The sequence below is a fragment of the Equus przewalskii genome, chromosome 19 (genome assembly GCF_037783145.1).
Source record: "Equus przewalskii isolate Varuska chromosome 19, EquPr2, whole genome shotgun sequence".
Taxonomy (NCBI): domain Eukaryota; kingdom Metazoa; phylum Chordata; class Mammalia; order Perissodactyla; family Equidae; genus Equus; species Equus przewalskii.
Window position 1 is genome coordinate 7,655,317 of NC_091849.1, and position 18,769 is coordinate 7,674,085.

Here is an 18,769-nt window from a genome sequence, read left to right on the forward strand (position 1 = left end):
CTGAGAACTTTTTCCTCAGGCGCAAAGTCCTGTGCTCTTGGTGAACAGATAGGCTTGAAACCTTTTCCTATGGAATCCCCACTTTTCAAATGCTACTGCCATAGTTTTTAGGCTTTGAAGAGAACAAGGCACCTAGGGGAGCGTCTGGTGGACTTGAAAGTAGCACATCCTGAAGGGCACAGCTGAAGGTTCACCCTGAGCAGAGGCCAGCACATGCGTGGTTGCAGCTTTGGGTTTCGGAAGGCAGCTCGGGAGTGTAGAAATCTGGACATCTGTTCGTCTGACTCATCGATACACGGACCAGGTTTCCTTCCTCAGGACACGAGTTTGGTTGTGACTTAGAAGTGAAAAGATCTGAGCAAGCTAAAGACTTTTGTGTTGGGGGAAAAAGCCTAATTGTATGGTAACTGAAAGCCATGTCAAATATCATTATCCTTAATCACAGTAACTTGACATTTTTCCATGAGGGGGAAAAAAGAATTTATGAAGAGTTTAAACTACTGAGCAATTGAAGTGCTATAAAATGTCTATGTAACTCCTCTGTCTCAGGAACGCGTAGGAGTGGGCATGTACTGGCGGTCAGGACCCTGGGATCCCAGTCCTGTCTCCGCTCACATGGGACCTCGACCAGCTGTATCTGAGCCTTGAGGAAGAGCTGGACCAGTTAATCCCTCTGTTCCCTTTCAGGCCTTAAATTCTGCAATTATGTCTCTTAATAGCTGTTCCTCTGTCTACTGAGAGAAAGCATTGGCGCTTCCTTTTGTAGGCCCTGTAGTTCTGAGAGATTCAGGAACTTGACTTCATGGTTTCATTAACGTCCACAGCATCTCCAGGATGTGGGCTTGTGGCGGGTGGTAAATATTGAAATAGCTCTGTCGACCGAGGACCTGAGCAAACAGAGGTGAAGTTACCAGATGAGCCTCACGTGGCGAGTCATGGGCAGAGGCAGAATAGCATGTGGGACCCCCCACTCCTGGCTAGCATTCCTGCCAAAATAGTCGTCTGACCCGGCAGTACAAGAATGAAGGCACTGCCTGCCCCTGAGCTCCTCCATATGTTTTATTTCACTTCATGCTTTATTCTGTGATCAGATATCATCTCAGGAACTACCCATTTGCCCCCTTCTAGATAATTCTGTCCAACAGGGAAAATAATTTGACTCTCACAAGAGATTTCTGGGCAGCTGGAGCCTGCACAGCACAGTGTATGGCAGTGATAGAGGAAGATCAAGTGTCACTTCTTAAATGCTGGCCTGCACGAGGGTGTGGGTTCTCCTGGAATGGGGCCTTTTGAACAAGCACCTACTCCAAGGACAGGCTGGGTTGGCTACTCAGAGCGGATGAAGATGGGAATTGCATTGGACACTGGTTGTCCCGTTCTGCACGATTTGGTGGATAATTCACTCACCATGACTCCAAGGCTGACAGGGCAGACAGGCTGTGAAGTGGAACCTCAAGCTCTGCTGGTTTCCTTGCCTACTCAGTAATAACGCCCTTTGTCTGGTGAGGGGTTTACTGGAGAAGTTTGTAGCCTGGCGGAGACTCAGCCCCTCCTGGCAGGCTTCCATCCCACTAGAGCCCCAGGATGCTGTACCCACAGCATCGGGCAGTTGCCATAAGAAGAGGCTGTTTCACATCCACTGTAGGGGGCAAGCAGGCCATTCCCTGTCTAGTGGCTGTTGCTATGTGGGGTGGGGCTTGCGTCTAGAAACCAAAAGGAGTTGATTACAGAACATAATTTCCCTTTTCTCCTCTCTGCTCTGCCGTTGCACATAATAGTCTGCTATCAGAGGAGGCCATGGGGCAGGCATGAGCCGGCAGGGCCCAGATGGGCAGTGAACTGTGACAGTAGTTGGTGGGAGAGACTGCTTGTTAACCCAGAGCTAAAAGAGACACCAACTCCATTTGCAAACCCCAGAGGCAGCAGAACCACAGTGGGATGCTACCAGTTTAGATAGCAAGTTTATAACTCAAAACAGCTGTTGGCTTCTCTCTCCTGCCCTTGCTCCCCACCCCCAATGCTGGCAAGGTGCCTGTTGTTCCTTAATAAAAAGCTTTGGAAATCCAAACTCGTGTAAACGCTGAGGCCGCTCTCTTCCATTCCTGTGTTTCAAATTAATGATGTGTTAGGGTAGAGCAAAAGGAGGACACGAAGCCACTTGTAGCAATTCTAGTTCTTAGTGTCAGGTGTTACTTGCGCCCTGGCGTGACCAGCGGTATATTGGCCCCTCTTTACAGCCCCCTAGACAAGGAGAAGTGCTGGGCTTATTGAGAGCTGGCATTTGGAACTGGAAGTGATAGACAGAGTATTCAGCAAGCAGGTGGATGCAAAGAGGACAACATCCCTGTGTGAGGGTGTTTCGGGGTGTTAGATATCTTACTTGGTTATAAGAATAGAACAGAGTAACAAGCCGTACACTGCCACGAGTCAAGTTAGCTGAGAGGGAAGTCCAGGTCAGCGCTGACCAATACAAATAGGATGTGAGCCACATATGTCATTTAAAATTTTCTAGTAGCCACATTTTAAAAAGTAAAAAGAAACAGGTGAAATTGATCTTGCTTTGTTGATTATACCACTGTATCCAAAACATGATGTCAGCATATAATCATTATAAGAATTGTCAGCAATATATTTTACATTCTTGTGTATCTGTGAAGTCTTTGCAATCCTGCATGTGGTACTATTGCAGCCCATCTCATGTGAACTAGCCACCTTTGCAGTGCTCAGCTGCCCACTGCGCAGGTGCAGGTCTAGGACAAGCCCACCTGTGGCAGGGGTGGGAGCCAAGTCAGCGCTTTGCTGCAGAGGCCCCTGGTTTCATGTCTGAGTAATTGTCTCAGGCTCACCAGAGCTAGGCTGGGAGGGGCGACAGCTGGACAGTCACCATGGCTCTGTGGCTGCTGCTGAGGGTGAAATTTGGCAAAAGTTATTGTATAATCTTAATACAGCTTCTTGATTAAAGGAGATCAGGTAATAAATAATTTTTAAATTATTTCAGTTAAAATGTATCCAGCGAATGATTAAGTACTCATTTTGTGCCAGTCACTTGCCCAGACTTGAGAAAAAAATCGTGATGTTGGAGATAGGGTCCCTCAGGCCAGTCAGAGAACAAGAGAAAGGGTGGTTATAAAACAGAGTGAAGGGGGTAGACTCAGGGCCCAGTGGTCCAGGCAGAGGGAGCCTCATCCCGTCGGTGTATGGCGTCCCTCCACGTTCACCTCCAGTATGGCGGCGCTTCACTGTTTCCTCAGGGTCGAGGCCCTCCTCCGTCTGATTGAATTTTGATCTTGGTTGTCTGTAAGAAAAACTTGAAGGCGATGCCCTTAAATCTGTGTCAGGAATTTGGATGGGGGAACCCGAGTGGGCTCTGACCAGCACACTCTGTGTGAGGCAGGGTTAGTGCTGCTGCAGGCGTGGAGGGTGGGCTGAGGAACCTCCCTTGTCCTGGCGGTAGAGAGGTGCCAGAACCTTCTTTCTTCTGGATTCTCAAGTGTTCCAAAGAATGTTCAACTCCCTTCACTGCACATTCCCCCCCCCCCCCCGACACACACACACACACCCATCATCTGCAGGGAGACACTAAGACAATTCACATAGCATTGGTCCTACACTTGTTAAATGTCATCCTACAAATAGGGAAAGGATATAACAAAATATTCATCAGCATCTTGTCTTTAAGTGTCCCAGGGGTCTGAGGCTCTGCCAGTTGGAGGCAGATTCAAAACAATGCTGGGGCCTGGTGGTGGAGGGGAGGACACTTCCCCCTGGCTGGCCTGGAAGTCGGAGGTGCCTTTGTCAAATCTGCCCCCACTCCACTCGGCCCAAGGGAGCCTCTCTGGCCCAAGGAAGCCTCTCTGGGACTTCTGGGCTCACCCCAGCCCACCAGTTGTGAAGTCCCTCAGACCTGCCCTGGCTTCACGCCACGCTGGTTTGGTTGAACAGTTTGAGCAGGGTCGGGACGCAGTGTGCAGCCTGGTGGCTTCCTGGGTGTGGGGAGGGCAGCCCCTGTCACAGAGCCGCACTGTTGCTCCCAGCAACTGGGAGAGATTAGTGCAGCTGTTGGATGTCAGTTCTCTGGCTGGGAGGGGAGGGAGGTGGAGGGAGGGGAGGGTGGGCACAGGGGAGAGGAATGTCTGAACCGGGTGGGGCTCTGAGGAAAGGTTGTTTGTGCTTACCCCTTCTTGCCTCTGGAGACAGAGCAGGAAAAATGAAGCATGAAATCCCTTTGAAAAAGGAATGTCAGTCTCTCAATTAAAATACTATAATGAGCAAGAAATTCAGTATTTCAAGCAAGTAGCTGGGGTGATCTACAGCTTTCTCAGCAAGGTATTTCACAGATCCTGATGACAGGGGCTGGCCTGCTGGCAGCTCAGGAGTGTTAGTGGTAGGAAAGGCTCCCCGTTGAGCCACTGTCCAGTGTCCAGGCATTAAGAATGTGACATGGGTTTTAGAAGGAGCAGGGCCACCTGCAAATAACTGTCCTCTGAACCGTCAGCATAGCAATGTAGCAGAGTGGAGTTACACCTGCCGGCTCCATCCCAGCCTGCCGTCAGGCATCCCCATAGCCTTGAGTGAGTTGAGGGTCAGTTTGCCCGTCTAGAAAATGGACTTGAGGACTGCTATGAGGATCAAGAGGGCAATCCACAGTCCTCCCACTGTAACGAACACGAAATGAACACTTCTGATACTATTATTTAGAATGTGCGTCCCTTTTGATATTTTAAACCTTGCAACATGTACAGTTAGAGATTTGTGCTATTCTTTGGGTATCCCATCCCAATGAAATTAAGAAGGAGTCAGATTCTGGGCTTCTCCCTGGTACTGTTTACTTGACAGAGAACATGAAAGCAGTTTGTGCTTTAGTCTTCATTGTTATAAAGAGCCGCCTTTATCTAGTTTTGTTTTTGTAAAGATTGAGAAACTGAATGGCTATTTAGACTTGGTTTGAGTCCTACCTACCAAATTTTGTAATCCAGCTGTGAAAGCCAGAGAGTTGGAAACTTGAAGGGACTGATACCTTTAAATAATAGAACTGCACATCATTTTCCTTAGATTGTTGGGGAAACCTGAGATTCTAAAGAAATGCATTTCTTGATGTTTGCTATTTGCCAAAACAGTCTTTCAAAAATATGTTTAGCTTTTTTAACCCTTTCTTGATAGTGGGGGTCATCTGCCTGTCCCTTAACTACCATGAAGGTAGACTTGATGGAATGATGTAAAAGTAAAGTACCCTGAGAAAGCACCTGAGTAGGGGGATATCTCTTTGGGCTGCTCTTAAGCTTTTTTGTTAACTTCAGGGTTTTCATCTTGATCTGGAGGGTTAAGATCACCAGATGAATACAATATTAGTGTGGCAAGCACTGGGAGGAGCTAATCCCAAAATTGTTGTATGCACAAAGTTAAAAAAACAAAAAAGAAAAGCTTTTTGGTGGCCTTGTTTTCCATTTCTACAAATCCCATTGCTAATAAATTTGCCTCCAAATTTATCTTGGCTTGACTCTTAATCTTCGATGTGTATGCGTGCTCCCCTCCCATTTTAGGTACTACAAGAAGGTTATTTGGGAAATCCACTCCAGTCAGTAGCTACACATTCCTTATTTCAGGGCTGGTGGCTTTAATGATGAGAGTTATTCCTGAGAAGTAGCTGGTAGCCTACTATGAGCCATCAAAACTGCTGCCTCCATTTAGGTTTTCTTGTACCTTCCTCCCTACACGGAATGCCCATACCATAATAGCACATTTATCACACCACATTTCAACCCCAGGCCAGATTACACCGTTTTCTTTAAAAAAATAAATAAGAAAGAAGGATGTAGTGCCTTCTTACAAGAATATTTGTCATATAAGAACAGATATCTTGGTGCCTGCCCATTCGACGAGCTGTGGTTCATGTCAGTCCTCAATTCAATGACTTTTTTAAATGTTAACTTTTGTTTTTTTAAGACTAGTGATGGATCTGGGTATGAACAAGAACATCATTCATTTGCATTCAAGTCCGCTGAGATTTGAAAGGACAAACTCACAGCTAAGGAAGGGGAGTATTTCCTTGACGTAGCAGAGCTGGCTCCTTCTAGCAGTTGCCGTCCCTTCTGCCTGTGGCAGTCGGAGGCAGAGGTTGAGCACTGGCTGGCAGGTCGGGTGTCTCTGTGGCTTCAGAACAGTGCAGTTTGCCACTGCTGTGGGAGTCGGTCTTCTCTGACTACATTAGCAATGTGCTCTTTCCAGCCCAGCCAACCTCTAGGCCAGAGCCTGTGTGCTGTGGGATTTGGCTCATTTGTTTCATTTCTGAAGAAGGAACAGGAAGGGCTTGGATAAAGTATATGTTGAAGGCTCTCTGATCGTGCTGCCTCCCTCTGGCCCCCAGCTTTGCAGCCCCCAATCCTGTCATCTGTTTCTTGGCGTACCAGGGGCCACAGTGGAAACTTGGCTCACTCACTGCATGCTTCCAGGAGTCATCTCCCTCCCTCCCTGGGGACCCCCACCCCAGCCCTCTCCTATCTGTGCTCACACCTCACCATACCCCATCAGTGACATTACAAATGGTGCTGAGGCAGACAGGGGAGAGGAGATAAGCTGGAGGCAGCTGCTTTTCCCCTCTGCTGTTGAGAGCTCCTGCTCTGCTTACCCCAAATCTACAGCTCCTCCCTCACCACTACCCCTAAGAGAACCACTAGAGCCCCTGCCCCAGGAATAAGCAGGCCTGCAGGATCCACAGTTCAGGGGCTGGGATGTCACATGTCCAGGAGTCTGGAGTGGTACAATCCACTCCAGTATTCCAAATTAAATTTTCTTACTGTCTTACAGAAGCATTTGCTACATGTGCTGGAATTCAGGTGTTCTCTGGGTCACATAGGCTCTGGTGATCTGCCTCAGGGTACAGAAACACTATTTTTGTGAGCAAAATGATTTGAGTTCACATGCAGGTGATCATCCTTCTGTGAGCTGAGGAGGGGCTGAGTGTTGATGTTAGCATTCATCCCAGTGTTTCATATGTAATCTCAACTTAAATTGGCCTTTGGAATTTTTTCCACTGATGAATTTTTTTTTCTTTAATCTATTTCAATATGTGATTTTTTTTTTTAAAAAAAGGAAATTTTGTTTTTAGAAGAGGTAGTAGGCTTCTATTAGCTTCTTTTATATACTTCTCTCATTAAATGCATTTATCTTACTGAAAGCAAAGTTAGGTTCCATTTGGAAAAGTTATTCTCAGTTTCCAACATAGAACCACCTCTGTTGCCAGAAAATCAGAAAGCAGCTTCTCAGATTTGTGAAATTTCCCTCTGGCATATCGTCAAAATCACTTGCAAAATGAAATCACCCTACATCACTCCCCCTCTCCTACAACTCTAAGTACAGTTCCACTCCATCTCAATATTTTGCAATCATAAGTTCCTGGCAGGGTTGAGATATCCTCCAAACCAGGGGTGAGGGGAGAGTTGCAGGGACCACCCAACCAATGGCTGTGGCCTTAATGAAGACTGACAAGCCCAAGTGAGGTTAGCACATACCCCAAGATTGGTGCCTGCAGCCGGCTCTGCATCCAGCAGCATCACCCTCAGATTTACAATGACCTCCATTGTCCTTGAAGAGCTGCTCAGAAACAAAGTGCAAAGCGTTCTTCCCAGGCCTTGGGGGGGCTGGTTGCCCCGGGGGTCTCCTGCTGACAAAGGCCAATCCAAATGTTTCTGGGTGCTGGTTTTATTGAAGACCTGTCAGCAGGTGCCGAGTGTGAAATGGAAGGCAGTGTTTCGGAGTGTTTTTTTTCTTCCTTTTAACCAGCCTCACAATGTGCTTCTGGTTTCAAAGCAGAATTTTTTTTCTCTGCCACTTTCGAGGAGTTTGCTTGTGAGATGACATTCTTTATCTTTTTAGAAGTGAAATAGGAGCATCTTGGTTGAAATCCTATGAAAACAGAGGTGTGAGGTTTTGCATCTAGGCCTTATCTGGACTTTATTAAAAGGCTCTGCGTGCGCTTGCGCGCTGGAATGGTCTGCGCTTCTCTTCCCAGCTTTGGCTGCAGGGGAAGTGGCAGGAGCTGATGAGGAAGCAGGTGGTGTAAAACAGAGGGCTGGCCAGGAAGAGCACACGTTTCTCCCACTGGGTCTCAAGATTAAACAGAAGTAGTAGAGTCTATGGTGAAGTTGTTGAGAGTGAAAAGAGAGAACACATCCTTTTGAAATTAAAAGTCCATTTTTCCTGCATTTTCATGTTTGCAGTAATTGCCAGGAAATGGACTATTCCTGATTTTTTTGTCCTTGCAATATAAAACATTGGTTACATTTGGAATAGCAGCTTGCAGTTTTCTAAGCATTTTATTACCTGTTACTCGCCGTAGCTCTAAAGATCCCCATCTTACAGATGAGAAAGAAAGCTGAGGCCTAGGGAAGGAAAGGGAAAGAGCCCCCACAGACTTGTAGCTTAAGGTGTGTATAGATTTGAGATCCTCTCACTTAATTTTTACTATTATTTGTTTTCCAAACTCGTTCAACTAGAGAGTCACCTGGTGTACTTGTTCATATACAGATTCCTAGACCCATCCTGTAGTTATTCTGATTATAGTAGATCTGAAGTGGGCCCCAAGACTGATTTTTTTAACAAGGTCACGAGGGGATTCTTATCTCAGGATGTTTGGGGAATCTGACATAGCAGGCAACTGAAATGCAAATGATAGAAGTTGTCCAAGGTCACAGTCTGAACTCCCCCTCCCAGTGTCTCTGGTCCTGAGCCCGTGCCCCCACTGCTCCAAGTCTGCCTTGTACAGAGGACACAGAGCTTGTGGCTGGCGCTGGTTAGTTCTACCATGTGTGAAATTCTGTCCTACATGCCAGAAACAGGAGGGATTTGAAAGTGAATGAGAGAATGGAGGAGGAGATAAGTGATGAAAACTGCTTATGATGCCTCTCACACTGAATATTCATGGCCAATAGGCTATGCACTAGTGCAGTAGTCTCAAAGGTATAAGGTGTTCAGAACGATCTCTGGGGTACAAGAAAAAAATAATAGAACTTTTCTTACCTCACCCTTTAAACATTTCTATTTTTATATTTTATAATGTACCTGGCATATTATATATGCGTGCAAGTATGTATCATACATAATACACACACGTGTCTCTGGACACATGCTCCAAAATGTTTACTTATAAGGTGTTGTACAGTTCACAGAGTTTGCAGCCCAATTCTCAGGCCCACCTGCTCACCTTTTGCAGTTGACTTACATGCTACCAAGAGTCGGTATTATTTCTTCCCAGCCTGTTTATGTCAGTAATATTTGTAATCATTTACTGTAATTTAATTAAATTTTATATAAGCCAGTGAAATATTGTTTAAAAAAAAAAGAATTGTCTCTGAAAACTAAGTTGGGCAGACTTGTTTATAGTGCAGATTGGATAGAGTGTTTTGGGAGTTTTTTTGCTGTCAGATTTATGGTAGGCAAAACACCTGTGAACAGTAGGGAGAAGTAATCATAAAAATCTAGGATTCTACTTTAGTTTGGTTTGCAAGAATCTGAGTTCTTGCTCTACCATAAAGACTCTAAAACTGGAAGTCAGAGATGTATCATGAATATGATTCATGCAGTAACGACAACATGCAATTCATTCAGTGGAACTAAGCTCACACATAAGTCCTTGGCCCTCCCTTCATGAAAACATGGGTGAATGAATTTCCAGCCGATTCTTGTCATTTGCAGTAGTTGTGTTCTCTAAAGGCGCCATAAACACAGGACTAGTGAATGCTAAACCATTGTTCCTAGAGGAAATACAAGGTTAGGTTCCTACAAGCCTCAGGTCACAACATGTTAATCGACTAATCAATACATAACCTTGTTTTATGTGTTTCTGTTTAAAGACACCTTATTTAATAAATACTATAGACTCATTAACATTGAACTCATGGACAACAGCATTATAACTCTTGCCTGAACAAAGCTTATCTGACACAGGTATTTCTTCCCTAAGGCACACCACAGCCTTCCTGCGCTTAGGTCCTCTAGACTGCACTTCAGCACTACTCTTGGGTGCCATTGTAAACAGTGAGATCACCAGCAATAAGCACTAAAATGTTAGAAATGTGGCACTAAATAGACTGCAAAAAGGACCCTTGTTTACAATGAGAGCTGAAACGAATGCAGAAGGTCACCTTGTTCTACCTCAGCTGGGAACATGCGCATAGGGCAACTCAGCTTTTCTATGCATGTCCACAAATGTGCTGCCAGTATTGATTTGGGGATTTACAAATAAATTTTAGCAAGTAGGCAAATTCACAAATATAGAATCCACGAATAATGAGAGTCAACTGTATATGTTTTAGGTTGAATAAAACATTTAATATGTACATGAAGTTTTTTTTATGAGCCTTTCCATTTCCTGACTTTGATTAATGAGCCCCTCTCTGCAAGGTGCAGTAAGCCCTGCTGTCTTCACAGGGGAAAGGTGAACAAGGAACAGGCCTCCACCTTCAGGTGTGACTGAATCCTTCTTACTAGTGCTGTTTCTCTCGCTGGGTCGTTAGGATGAAATGAGTTTGTGTTGCAATGTTCCAGCATCCAAGACAGTGCCCAACTCTGGTAAAAATTAATTTAAAACACTCTGCAAATATTCTACTCAAAATATATGTAATCAGTGCTAATTATTAATTTGGGAAGAGTGAGTTATTGTCAACTTCAGGTGGAAAATGCCTGTAGGGCTTACTGGCTGATAGCTCTCTACAGCCTTTGCACTGGTCCCAGTCTGTCTTACCTCCTCTTGTTCTCAGCTCTCAGGGAAGGCACTGACCAGCTTCCATCTCCCACAACTCCCCAGACTTCACCTGCTCGTAGCCCAGACAGGACACAGGGAGGAGAAGGGAGACAATCTGAATTATCTTGTGTTCATAAAAGCACCAAATCAGATGGGCCATAGGCTTGACCACCCAGCTTACCCTGGGTGGCTCGCTCTGCCTGTGTGTAAATCCCATGTGTGGTGGCTTCCTGAGCCCTGGGCGCCTCCCTCCAGACCCCAGCCCCTCCATCTTTGCCTAGATGCTCTGACTATCCAGTAGTTCTACTGGGGAAATGCCCTCTTCGCACTGCCTGTGTCACAAGACTGGCTGTGGGGGCTTCTCTTCTGGAGTTTTTATAAATCAAGCTCCCCCAACATGCACCTGCCACAAATAGTGGTTCCGACATTGTTGAAACTTGGAGAAAGAAGCAAAATGGTCAGCCCACTCTCATTAGCCATTTGTAATGAGATGTTCCTCTCTTTTAAATATATTAAAAAAACATTTCAAACATATGCAAAAATAGAACAGTGTAATGAACTCCCATGTACCCATCACCCAGTTTTAGGAATTATCAACTCATGACCAGTTGGGTTTCATCTCTTCATTTATAAATATTTCATTATAGATCTGTAAAGGAAAAAGTCTTTAAAAAAAAAAGCATAGCCAAAATATTATCGATATAACTAAAAAATGAACAGTGATTTCTCAATATCATGAAATATCTGGTCAGTGTTAAATTTCCTTGATTCAGACATTGCTCTCATCCTTTCAGTTCAGTACAGAGCTTTCAGCTGACCAGTGGTGTGGTGATGGGTTGGTGACCACGTGGAGTGCAGTTGAACTTGAGCCTGGGAGGACTAAAGTTAGGGTGATAGAAAGAGTGCCGTTTCCAGGGCAGTAGAACAGAAGAGAGCTTCCATGAGGTGCAGCCCACCCTGCGTGTGCAGTGTGGAGCTTGAGTGTGTTCTGGCCAGAAAGAACCTCACCAAGAGTAGCTGCGACCATTCTGCTTCCCTGCTGAACTGTCTCGTAGCCTGTGACTTAGCCCTCTGTGTATTTAAGACAGGGAATGGTTTCTGTGGTTTGGGGTCTGTCCCCCCAGAACATGGCCTGCATGCAAGGGATCACCGGGGAGCAGGGCCATGGGGAGAGAGGGAAGCTGTGCTGTCTGGGCCTATGGCTGTGAGAACTTCCAGAAGGTGTTCTGGGTTCTCTGAAGTCATCCCTTCCCGGAGCCTTTGTCACAGTTGCTGAGCTTAAACAGAATTCCCTCAAAAGGAGTTTTGCATTTTGAGCGACTCGTGGGAACCCAGTATTCTAAATTTAATTGAATGATGACAGGAATCTTGATGGCGAGATGTAGCCGAGTTAGCAGTGGAGATAGGCGAGCTGGATAGACGGCAGGAACATGTTTGCTGTGTCCTGCCACAGCGTGATAAGAAAAGCAGAGTTGCACATACTTGGCACTTCTCTCTTTCAACGCTAGATGAAAATGAGCTCAGCTGCTTCACGGGTGATTTCATTATCTCTTTATTTCCAGAGAAGAATTTCAAAGCAAAAAAAAATTTCCATTAAGGTGCACGCAGTGTAAAATTGAGCAGGTTGCTTCACCCCTCTGTGCCCCAAGTTCTTTCTCTGTAAAACAATAACAGGACCAACCTTCGAGGTTTTGTGAGGGTCAGAGGCATTTGTACATGTACATACTTGGAATGATACTACCACGTAGCACTGTCCAATAGAGCTTTCTGCGATCCTGGAAATGTGCTAGCTCTGCACTGCCTGATGCTATTGAGCCCATGAAATGAGGCCAGTGTGACTGAGGAAATTTTAATTAATTTAAATTTAAACAGCCACGAGTGACTCTAGTAGCTGCTGTATTCAGTCTAGGGCATGTTAATAATATCATAATGGTTCTGTGGTTTTTAAATTGTTCTCAGTGAAGACCTGGAAGACAATATTGGTATGAAAAGTGGAGAAAATGGAGACACGCCGTTATAAAATGGTGTTTGTTACACATCTTTGTGGCCCAGGACATTTAAGGTGTGGGAGGTCATCTCTGAAGTGAAGAGTGATGACCTTTGGATGGACTGCCTTTGTGGGAGTCTTTCTGAAAAAGGGAGTCAGGCTTGGGATAGGTGAGGGTGGAAGGACTCACATTTTGTCCTTGCTTCTTACTGCTGTGTGACCTCAGCCATGTTGCCTGATGTCCTGGGGCCTCACTGGTTTCATCTGTGAGATGAAGGTCAGGATGCCCAGCTGCCTGCAGGGGCGTGCACAGTGCCCCTATAGGGTGCTTTGCACTTGGTGTGCCTTCAGTACTTGGAACTACCATTATTTTTCAGATAGATGGTAACAATGTCAGAATTGAACACATAATCACTGTCACGTGCTACTAATTCAGTTGGAGAATTTATTATTTTGTCCTGATCAGATGCCAGGATTGTTGATTTGATTGCTGTAGATGCTGTGTAAATTCATTCTTTTTGACTTTTAAACATTTTTGATGATTAGAGCCCATTGAGCTGAGGGAGGGAAATGATCACTCCACATTGTGTGATTCAGGTAAAAACAAGTGGGCCTGCACCAGTGGCTTCAGGTTCCCAGCTAGCTTCTTACTGGACACACCTGTGCTGTCTGCAAAGCTTGGCTGTCTCGAAGTTGGTAGAATATAATTTGTCTTAAAGGGAGAATTTTTGTTGTAGGAGCAAGCTAGCTTCTTGATGTCATAGTGTTTTTATTTTGCTCAAGTGAAATGAAGCAACATAAAATAATAAGGCTAATGGATGGGTGGAAGCTCTGACTTGTCTGCCGCCTCATATCCTGTCCCTTTCTTCTAGATGTGACATTTGCTGCGTCACCTTTCGAACACATCGAGGATTGCTACGCCACAATGCTCTTGTCCACAAACAACTTCCCAGGGACGCAATGGGAAGGCCTTTCATACAGAACAACCCTTCCATTCCTGCTGGCCTCCATGACTTAGGGTTCACCGACTTCTCCTGCAGGAAGTTTCCTCGGATTTCTCAGGTATTGTGATTGGCCCAAGGAGCTGCAGCCACCTCCACGGTCTGTGTAGTTGGACTAAACTTCCTCATCCTGAGCTATTCCTTCCCTTAAAATGTTGTCAGTTGGGTTTTGTCTTCTGATAGCACCTTTTCTATTGAAATTCAACTTGGTCGTTTCAGTCTTCATTGGCTTGTTGAGTTGGGAGGGGTAGGTAACCTTTTATGTTTTGTGTTGAATTTTATACTAATTTGCATGAGTCTTGCTCATCAGTGCTTTTGCCCATTCTTGGGGCATTTGGGTTTAAAGTTGTGAATTGTTCACCACTTCCACCCCAGCCCTATCTGAACTGAATTTGTATTTTTCAAATATTTGATTAATATCTGTGTTACAGCTAAATATTTCCAATATTGTAGTTGTTTGTATTTAAAATGTTTTGGGTCATTATTAACCTGAGCTGTATTTGTTCTCAGCTCATAAAAGACCTGCTAAAACTACTTCGAAACTCTTTTTTTTCCAATTTTAAAAAATTAAGCTAGAAGATAATCAACAGTGAAATTCTTCAAGCACAGAAGCCTCAAGTTCATTGAATTATTCCATATGTATACACCCATATATGTACACTCACATAACCCCCCAGGGTTCCCTTGTGCCCCTCTCCAGGCCCCGCCCTCTCTCCCACAATCACAGAGATAGCTGGATCTCCCCTAATGGCAGATAGTCACCTTCGGTTAGTTTTGCAAGGCACCCATTTTTAAAAAGAGGATTAATCCTACCTTCATGGTATTACTACTTAACCATACTTCAGTGCTTCCCTGCTGAGATACCCTTGGGATCGATGTCATTCATCAAGCAAACATGATTCTTCAGCTGCTTGGTGGTTTTCCTTATTCAGTCTGGGAGTTAGCAAGCAGGGAAGAGTCAGCTATTTACATATGGAGAAAGGCCGGCTGCTCCTACAACAGAGACTTTCGCATCTCAGCTGAGTGATTATTTTTACATCCTCTTCTTTATTTCCTTCCTTTTGCCAACCTGGCTTCTGTGCAGGCCTGGTGCGAAACAAACCTGCGAAGGTGCATCAGCGAGCAGCACCGTTTCGTCTGCGACACGTGTGACAAGGCGTTCCCCATGCTCTCCTCGCTTGCCCTACACAAGCAGACCCATGTTGCCGTGGACCAGGGACGGGAAAGGCTGCAGGCCAAGACCCTGCCTGGTGACATCCTGGACCAGAAGGTCTTCCTGGCCTTGCTGGGCCTGCAGCACACCAAAGACGTCAGGCCTGCCCCAACTGAGGAGCCCCTGCCGGATGACAACCAAGCAATACAGCTCCAGACGCTCAAGTGTCAGCTACCTCAGGACCCCGGCTGCACCAACATGCTGAGCCTGTCTCCTTTTGAAACTGCTTCCCTGGGCGGTTCTCTCACGGTCCTCCCTGCTACCAAGGAGAGCATGAAGCATCTGTCCCTGCAGCCCTTCCAGAAGGGCTTCATCATCCAGCCAGACAGTAGTATTGTGGTCAAGCCCATCTCTGGGGAGTCGGCCATCGAGCTGGCAGACATCCAGCAGATTCTGAAGATGGCAGCCTCGGCTCCCCCTCAAATCAGTCTTCCGCCTCTCTCCAAGGCCCCCGCCACCCCTCTGCAGGCGATTTTCAAGCACATGCCCCCTCTCAAGCCAAAGCCCCTGGTCGCCCCACGGACAGTGGTAGCCACCTCCACACCCCCGCCTCTCATCAATGCCCAGCAGGCCTCCCCGGGCTGCATCAGCCCCAGCCTCCCCCCACCACCCCTGAAGCTCCTCAAAGGCTCCGTGGAGGCGGCCTCCAACGCCCACCTGCTGCAGTCCAAGTCCGGGGCCCAGCCAAACACGGCTGCGCAGCTCTTCCTGCAGCAGCCAGGTGTGGAGCTGCCGGGCCAGGCCGAGATGAAGACGCAGCTGGAGCAGGACAGCATCATCGAGGCCCTGCTGCCCCTGAGCATGGATGCCAAGATCAAGCAGGAGATAACGGAGGGAGACCTTAAGGCCATCATGACGGGCCCTGGCAGCAAGAAGACGCCGGCCATGCGTAAAGTTCTTTACCCCTGCCGCTTCTGCAACCAGGTGTTCGCCTTCTCGGGGGTGCTACGCGCACATGTGCGCTCCCACCTGGGCATCTCGCCATACCAGTGCAACATATGCGACTACATCGCCGCCGACAAGGCCGCGCTCATCCGCCACCTGCGCACACACAGCGGTGAGCGGCCCTACATCTGCAAGATCTGTCACTACCCCTTCACCGTCAAGGCCAACTGCGAGCGGCACCTGCGCAAAAAGCATCTCAAGGCCACCCGCAAGGACATCGAGAAGAACATTGAGTACGTGACCAGCAGCGCGGCCGAGATGGTGGATGCCTTCTGCTCCCCGGACACGGTGTGCCGGTTGTGCGGCGACGACTTGAAGCACTACCGCGCGCTGCGCATCCACATGCGCACGCACTGCGGCCGTGGCCTGGGCGGCTGCCCCAAGGGCCGCAAGCCCTTCGAGTGCAAGGAGTGCAGCGCCGCCTTCTCGGCCAAGCGCAACTGCGTCCACCACATCCTCAAGCAGCACCTGCACGTGCCCGAGCATGACATCGAGAGCTACGTCCTAGCGGCTGAAGGCCTGGGCCCTGTGGAAGCGCCTGCCGAGGCCTCAGGGAGGTTAGAGGAGGGCAGCGGGGCCTTTGGCGAGCGCAAGCCCCTCGCCACCTTCCTGGAGCCCCAGAATGGCTTTCTTCACGGGGGCCCCACCCAGCCTCCGCCTCCCCACATCTCGGTCAAGTTGGAGCCCGTTAGCAGCTTGGCAGTGGACTTCAACGAACCCCTGGACTTTTCCCAGAAGGGCCTGGCCCTGGTGCAAGTGAAGCAGGAAAACGCCGCCTCCTTCCTGAGCCCTTCTTCTTCAGCCCCCTATGACTGCTCCATGGAGCCCATCGACCTGTCCATCCCTAAGAACTTCAGGAGAGGAGATAAGGATACAGCTGCTCCTGGTGAAGCCAAGAAGCCTGAGCAGGAATCAGGGAGTGGGGAGCAGCCCTCACCCTGTCCACCACCATGCCCTACCCTGCCGGTGCCCGTGGGGCCCAGCGGGATCCTGGATAAACCCATGGCCCCTGCAGTGGGGACCTCGGCAACCACCATCCTGGAAACCCACACTCAGCCCTTGCAGGGCTCTGTTCAGCTTGCGGTCCCCATCTACTCCTCAGCCGTGGTCAACAGTTCTCCACTCTTGAGCAACTCTACCCTCATAAGCAGCCCAGCCTTGTTGCGGCCATTGCGCCCCAAGCCCCCCCTGCTCTTGCCAAAGCCCTCTATGACAGAAGAGCTGCCTCCGCTGGCCTCTATTGCCCAGATCATCTCATCTGTGTCCTCTGCCCCCACCTTGCTCAAAACCAAGGTGGCTGACCCAGGGCCTACCAGCACTGGCAGTAACACCACAGTTTCCGACAGCTTAGGAGGCACCATCCCCAAAGCTGCCACCGCTCCCACCGACACCGCAAGTCCAAAAGAATCCAGTGACTCACCCCCTGCTGCCAACAGCCCAGAGGCGGCCTCGCCCACCGAGCAGGGGCCAGCTGGCTTGTCAAAGAAGAGGGGCCGGAAGAAGGGGGTGAGGAGCCGGCCCCAAGCCAGCAGCGGCGGCATGGACCTGGACTCCAGTGGGGAGTTTGCCAGCATCGAGAAGATGCTGGCTACTACAGACACCAACAAGTTCAGTCCGTTTCTGCAGACCGCGGAGGACGACACTCAGGATGAGGTGGCTGGAGCGCCTGCTGAGCACAACGGGCCCAGTGATGAAGAGCAGGGCAGCCCCCCAGAAGATAAGCTGCTAAGGGCAAAGCGCAACTCCTACGCCAACTGCCTGCAGAAGATCAACTGTCCTCACTGCCCCCGGGTCTTCCCCTGGGCCAGCTCCCTCCAGAGGCACATGCTCACACACACTGGTAAGAGGATCCTGCCAGGCTGTGGGTCCTCCTCCCCTGCGGGGAGGCTGTGGCCTGGCCAGCCGGGTGAGGGAGAAGCAGGGGTGGGAGTCGAAAGCACGGGACTGTTTGCCTATGACCCCATTCTTACCTTCTCTCCTTCCTCAGTCTCAGAGGCCGGGCTCTTGCCTGATGCTGCTGTCGGTTTTTCCGCTTGTGGTCTTGTAACCAGAATGACCTGTTCCTGTTGTCTGAGCTCTCCAGGGGTGGCTGGTAAAGGGAGGGGTGAAACGTAAGGTGTTTGTAGGTGAACGTGGTCGTAGGCCAGTCGGATCGCTTACTTCCATCCGCCTCATTCCTTCTGGAGAAGGTAGCAAGGTTATGTACTGGGTACGCACGGGAGGCAGCCAGGGAGAAGTGGAACTTGGTCTTGAGGTGTTGGGCCAGAATCAACTTGGTGCTTTGGCAGGAGAAATTGCGCGTCGACATCCTCAAGGCAGCTTTTAAAATGTTAAACATTCTGTGATGTTGTGTTGACCACCAGGTATTCTTAAAGGGAAATATTGCAAATTTTGCTCTTATCTTTCAGTTCACTAAGGTGGTCGCATTTTCCCCTATATATTGTAAAAATCAGTGACGAGTAGTTTTGGAATTCTTTTAAAGTTTTATTTATACTAAAATTGTCAGCTATTCCAGAGAAACACGCACATATAAATAGTCTAAAAAGCAGACTGAAATTACCAAAAAGGCATCCGAAAGTATTTTTCAAATGTTAGTTTCCATATGTTGATTTTTAAAGAGAAGTTTAAGATAAGGAGTGCACTTTAAATAATTTTATACTCGCAACTTCTAGTAGTCAAATGACTGCGTAGTTCTCAATTTAATTTTAATTTACTGAATATTCATACAAGATTTATATCATTGGACTCCAAGGATAAATTAGGTGAGATCTTAACTGCGATCCTTAACATTTTGGAGATACTACCCAAATATTAATAGGACCTAAAACCAAATAAAGAGCTGTGTGGTACAGGATTGCCAGATACAATACAGAATGCCAGTTAAA

At 47.6% G+C, this 18,769-nt stretch overlaps 1 protein-coding gene across 20 annotated transcripts in view; it reads left to right on the forward strand.

Moving 5' to 3' along the window:
* Positions 1 to 18,769, forward strand: part of RREB1 (ras responsive element binding protein 1) — a 173,124-nt gene that overhangs the window by 137,223 nt on the left and 17,132 nt on the right. For all 20 annotated transcript variants that reach the window (XR_011529567.1, XM_070583987.1, XM_070583997.1 and 17 more), the window contains 2 exons: positions 13,598 to 13,787; positions 14,811 to 17,724. Coding sequence is in view for 19 of the 20 variants with exons in the window: in XM_070583987.1 (XP_070440088.1) it covers positions 13,598 to 13,787; positions 14,811 to 17,724 (3,104 nt within the window). In the remaining variant the exon portion in view is untranslated. The remainder of the gene's footprint in view (positions 1 to 13,597; positions 13,788 to 14,810; positions 17,725 to 18,769) is intronic.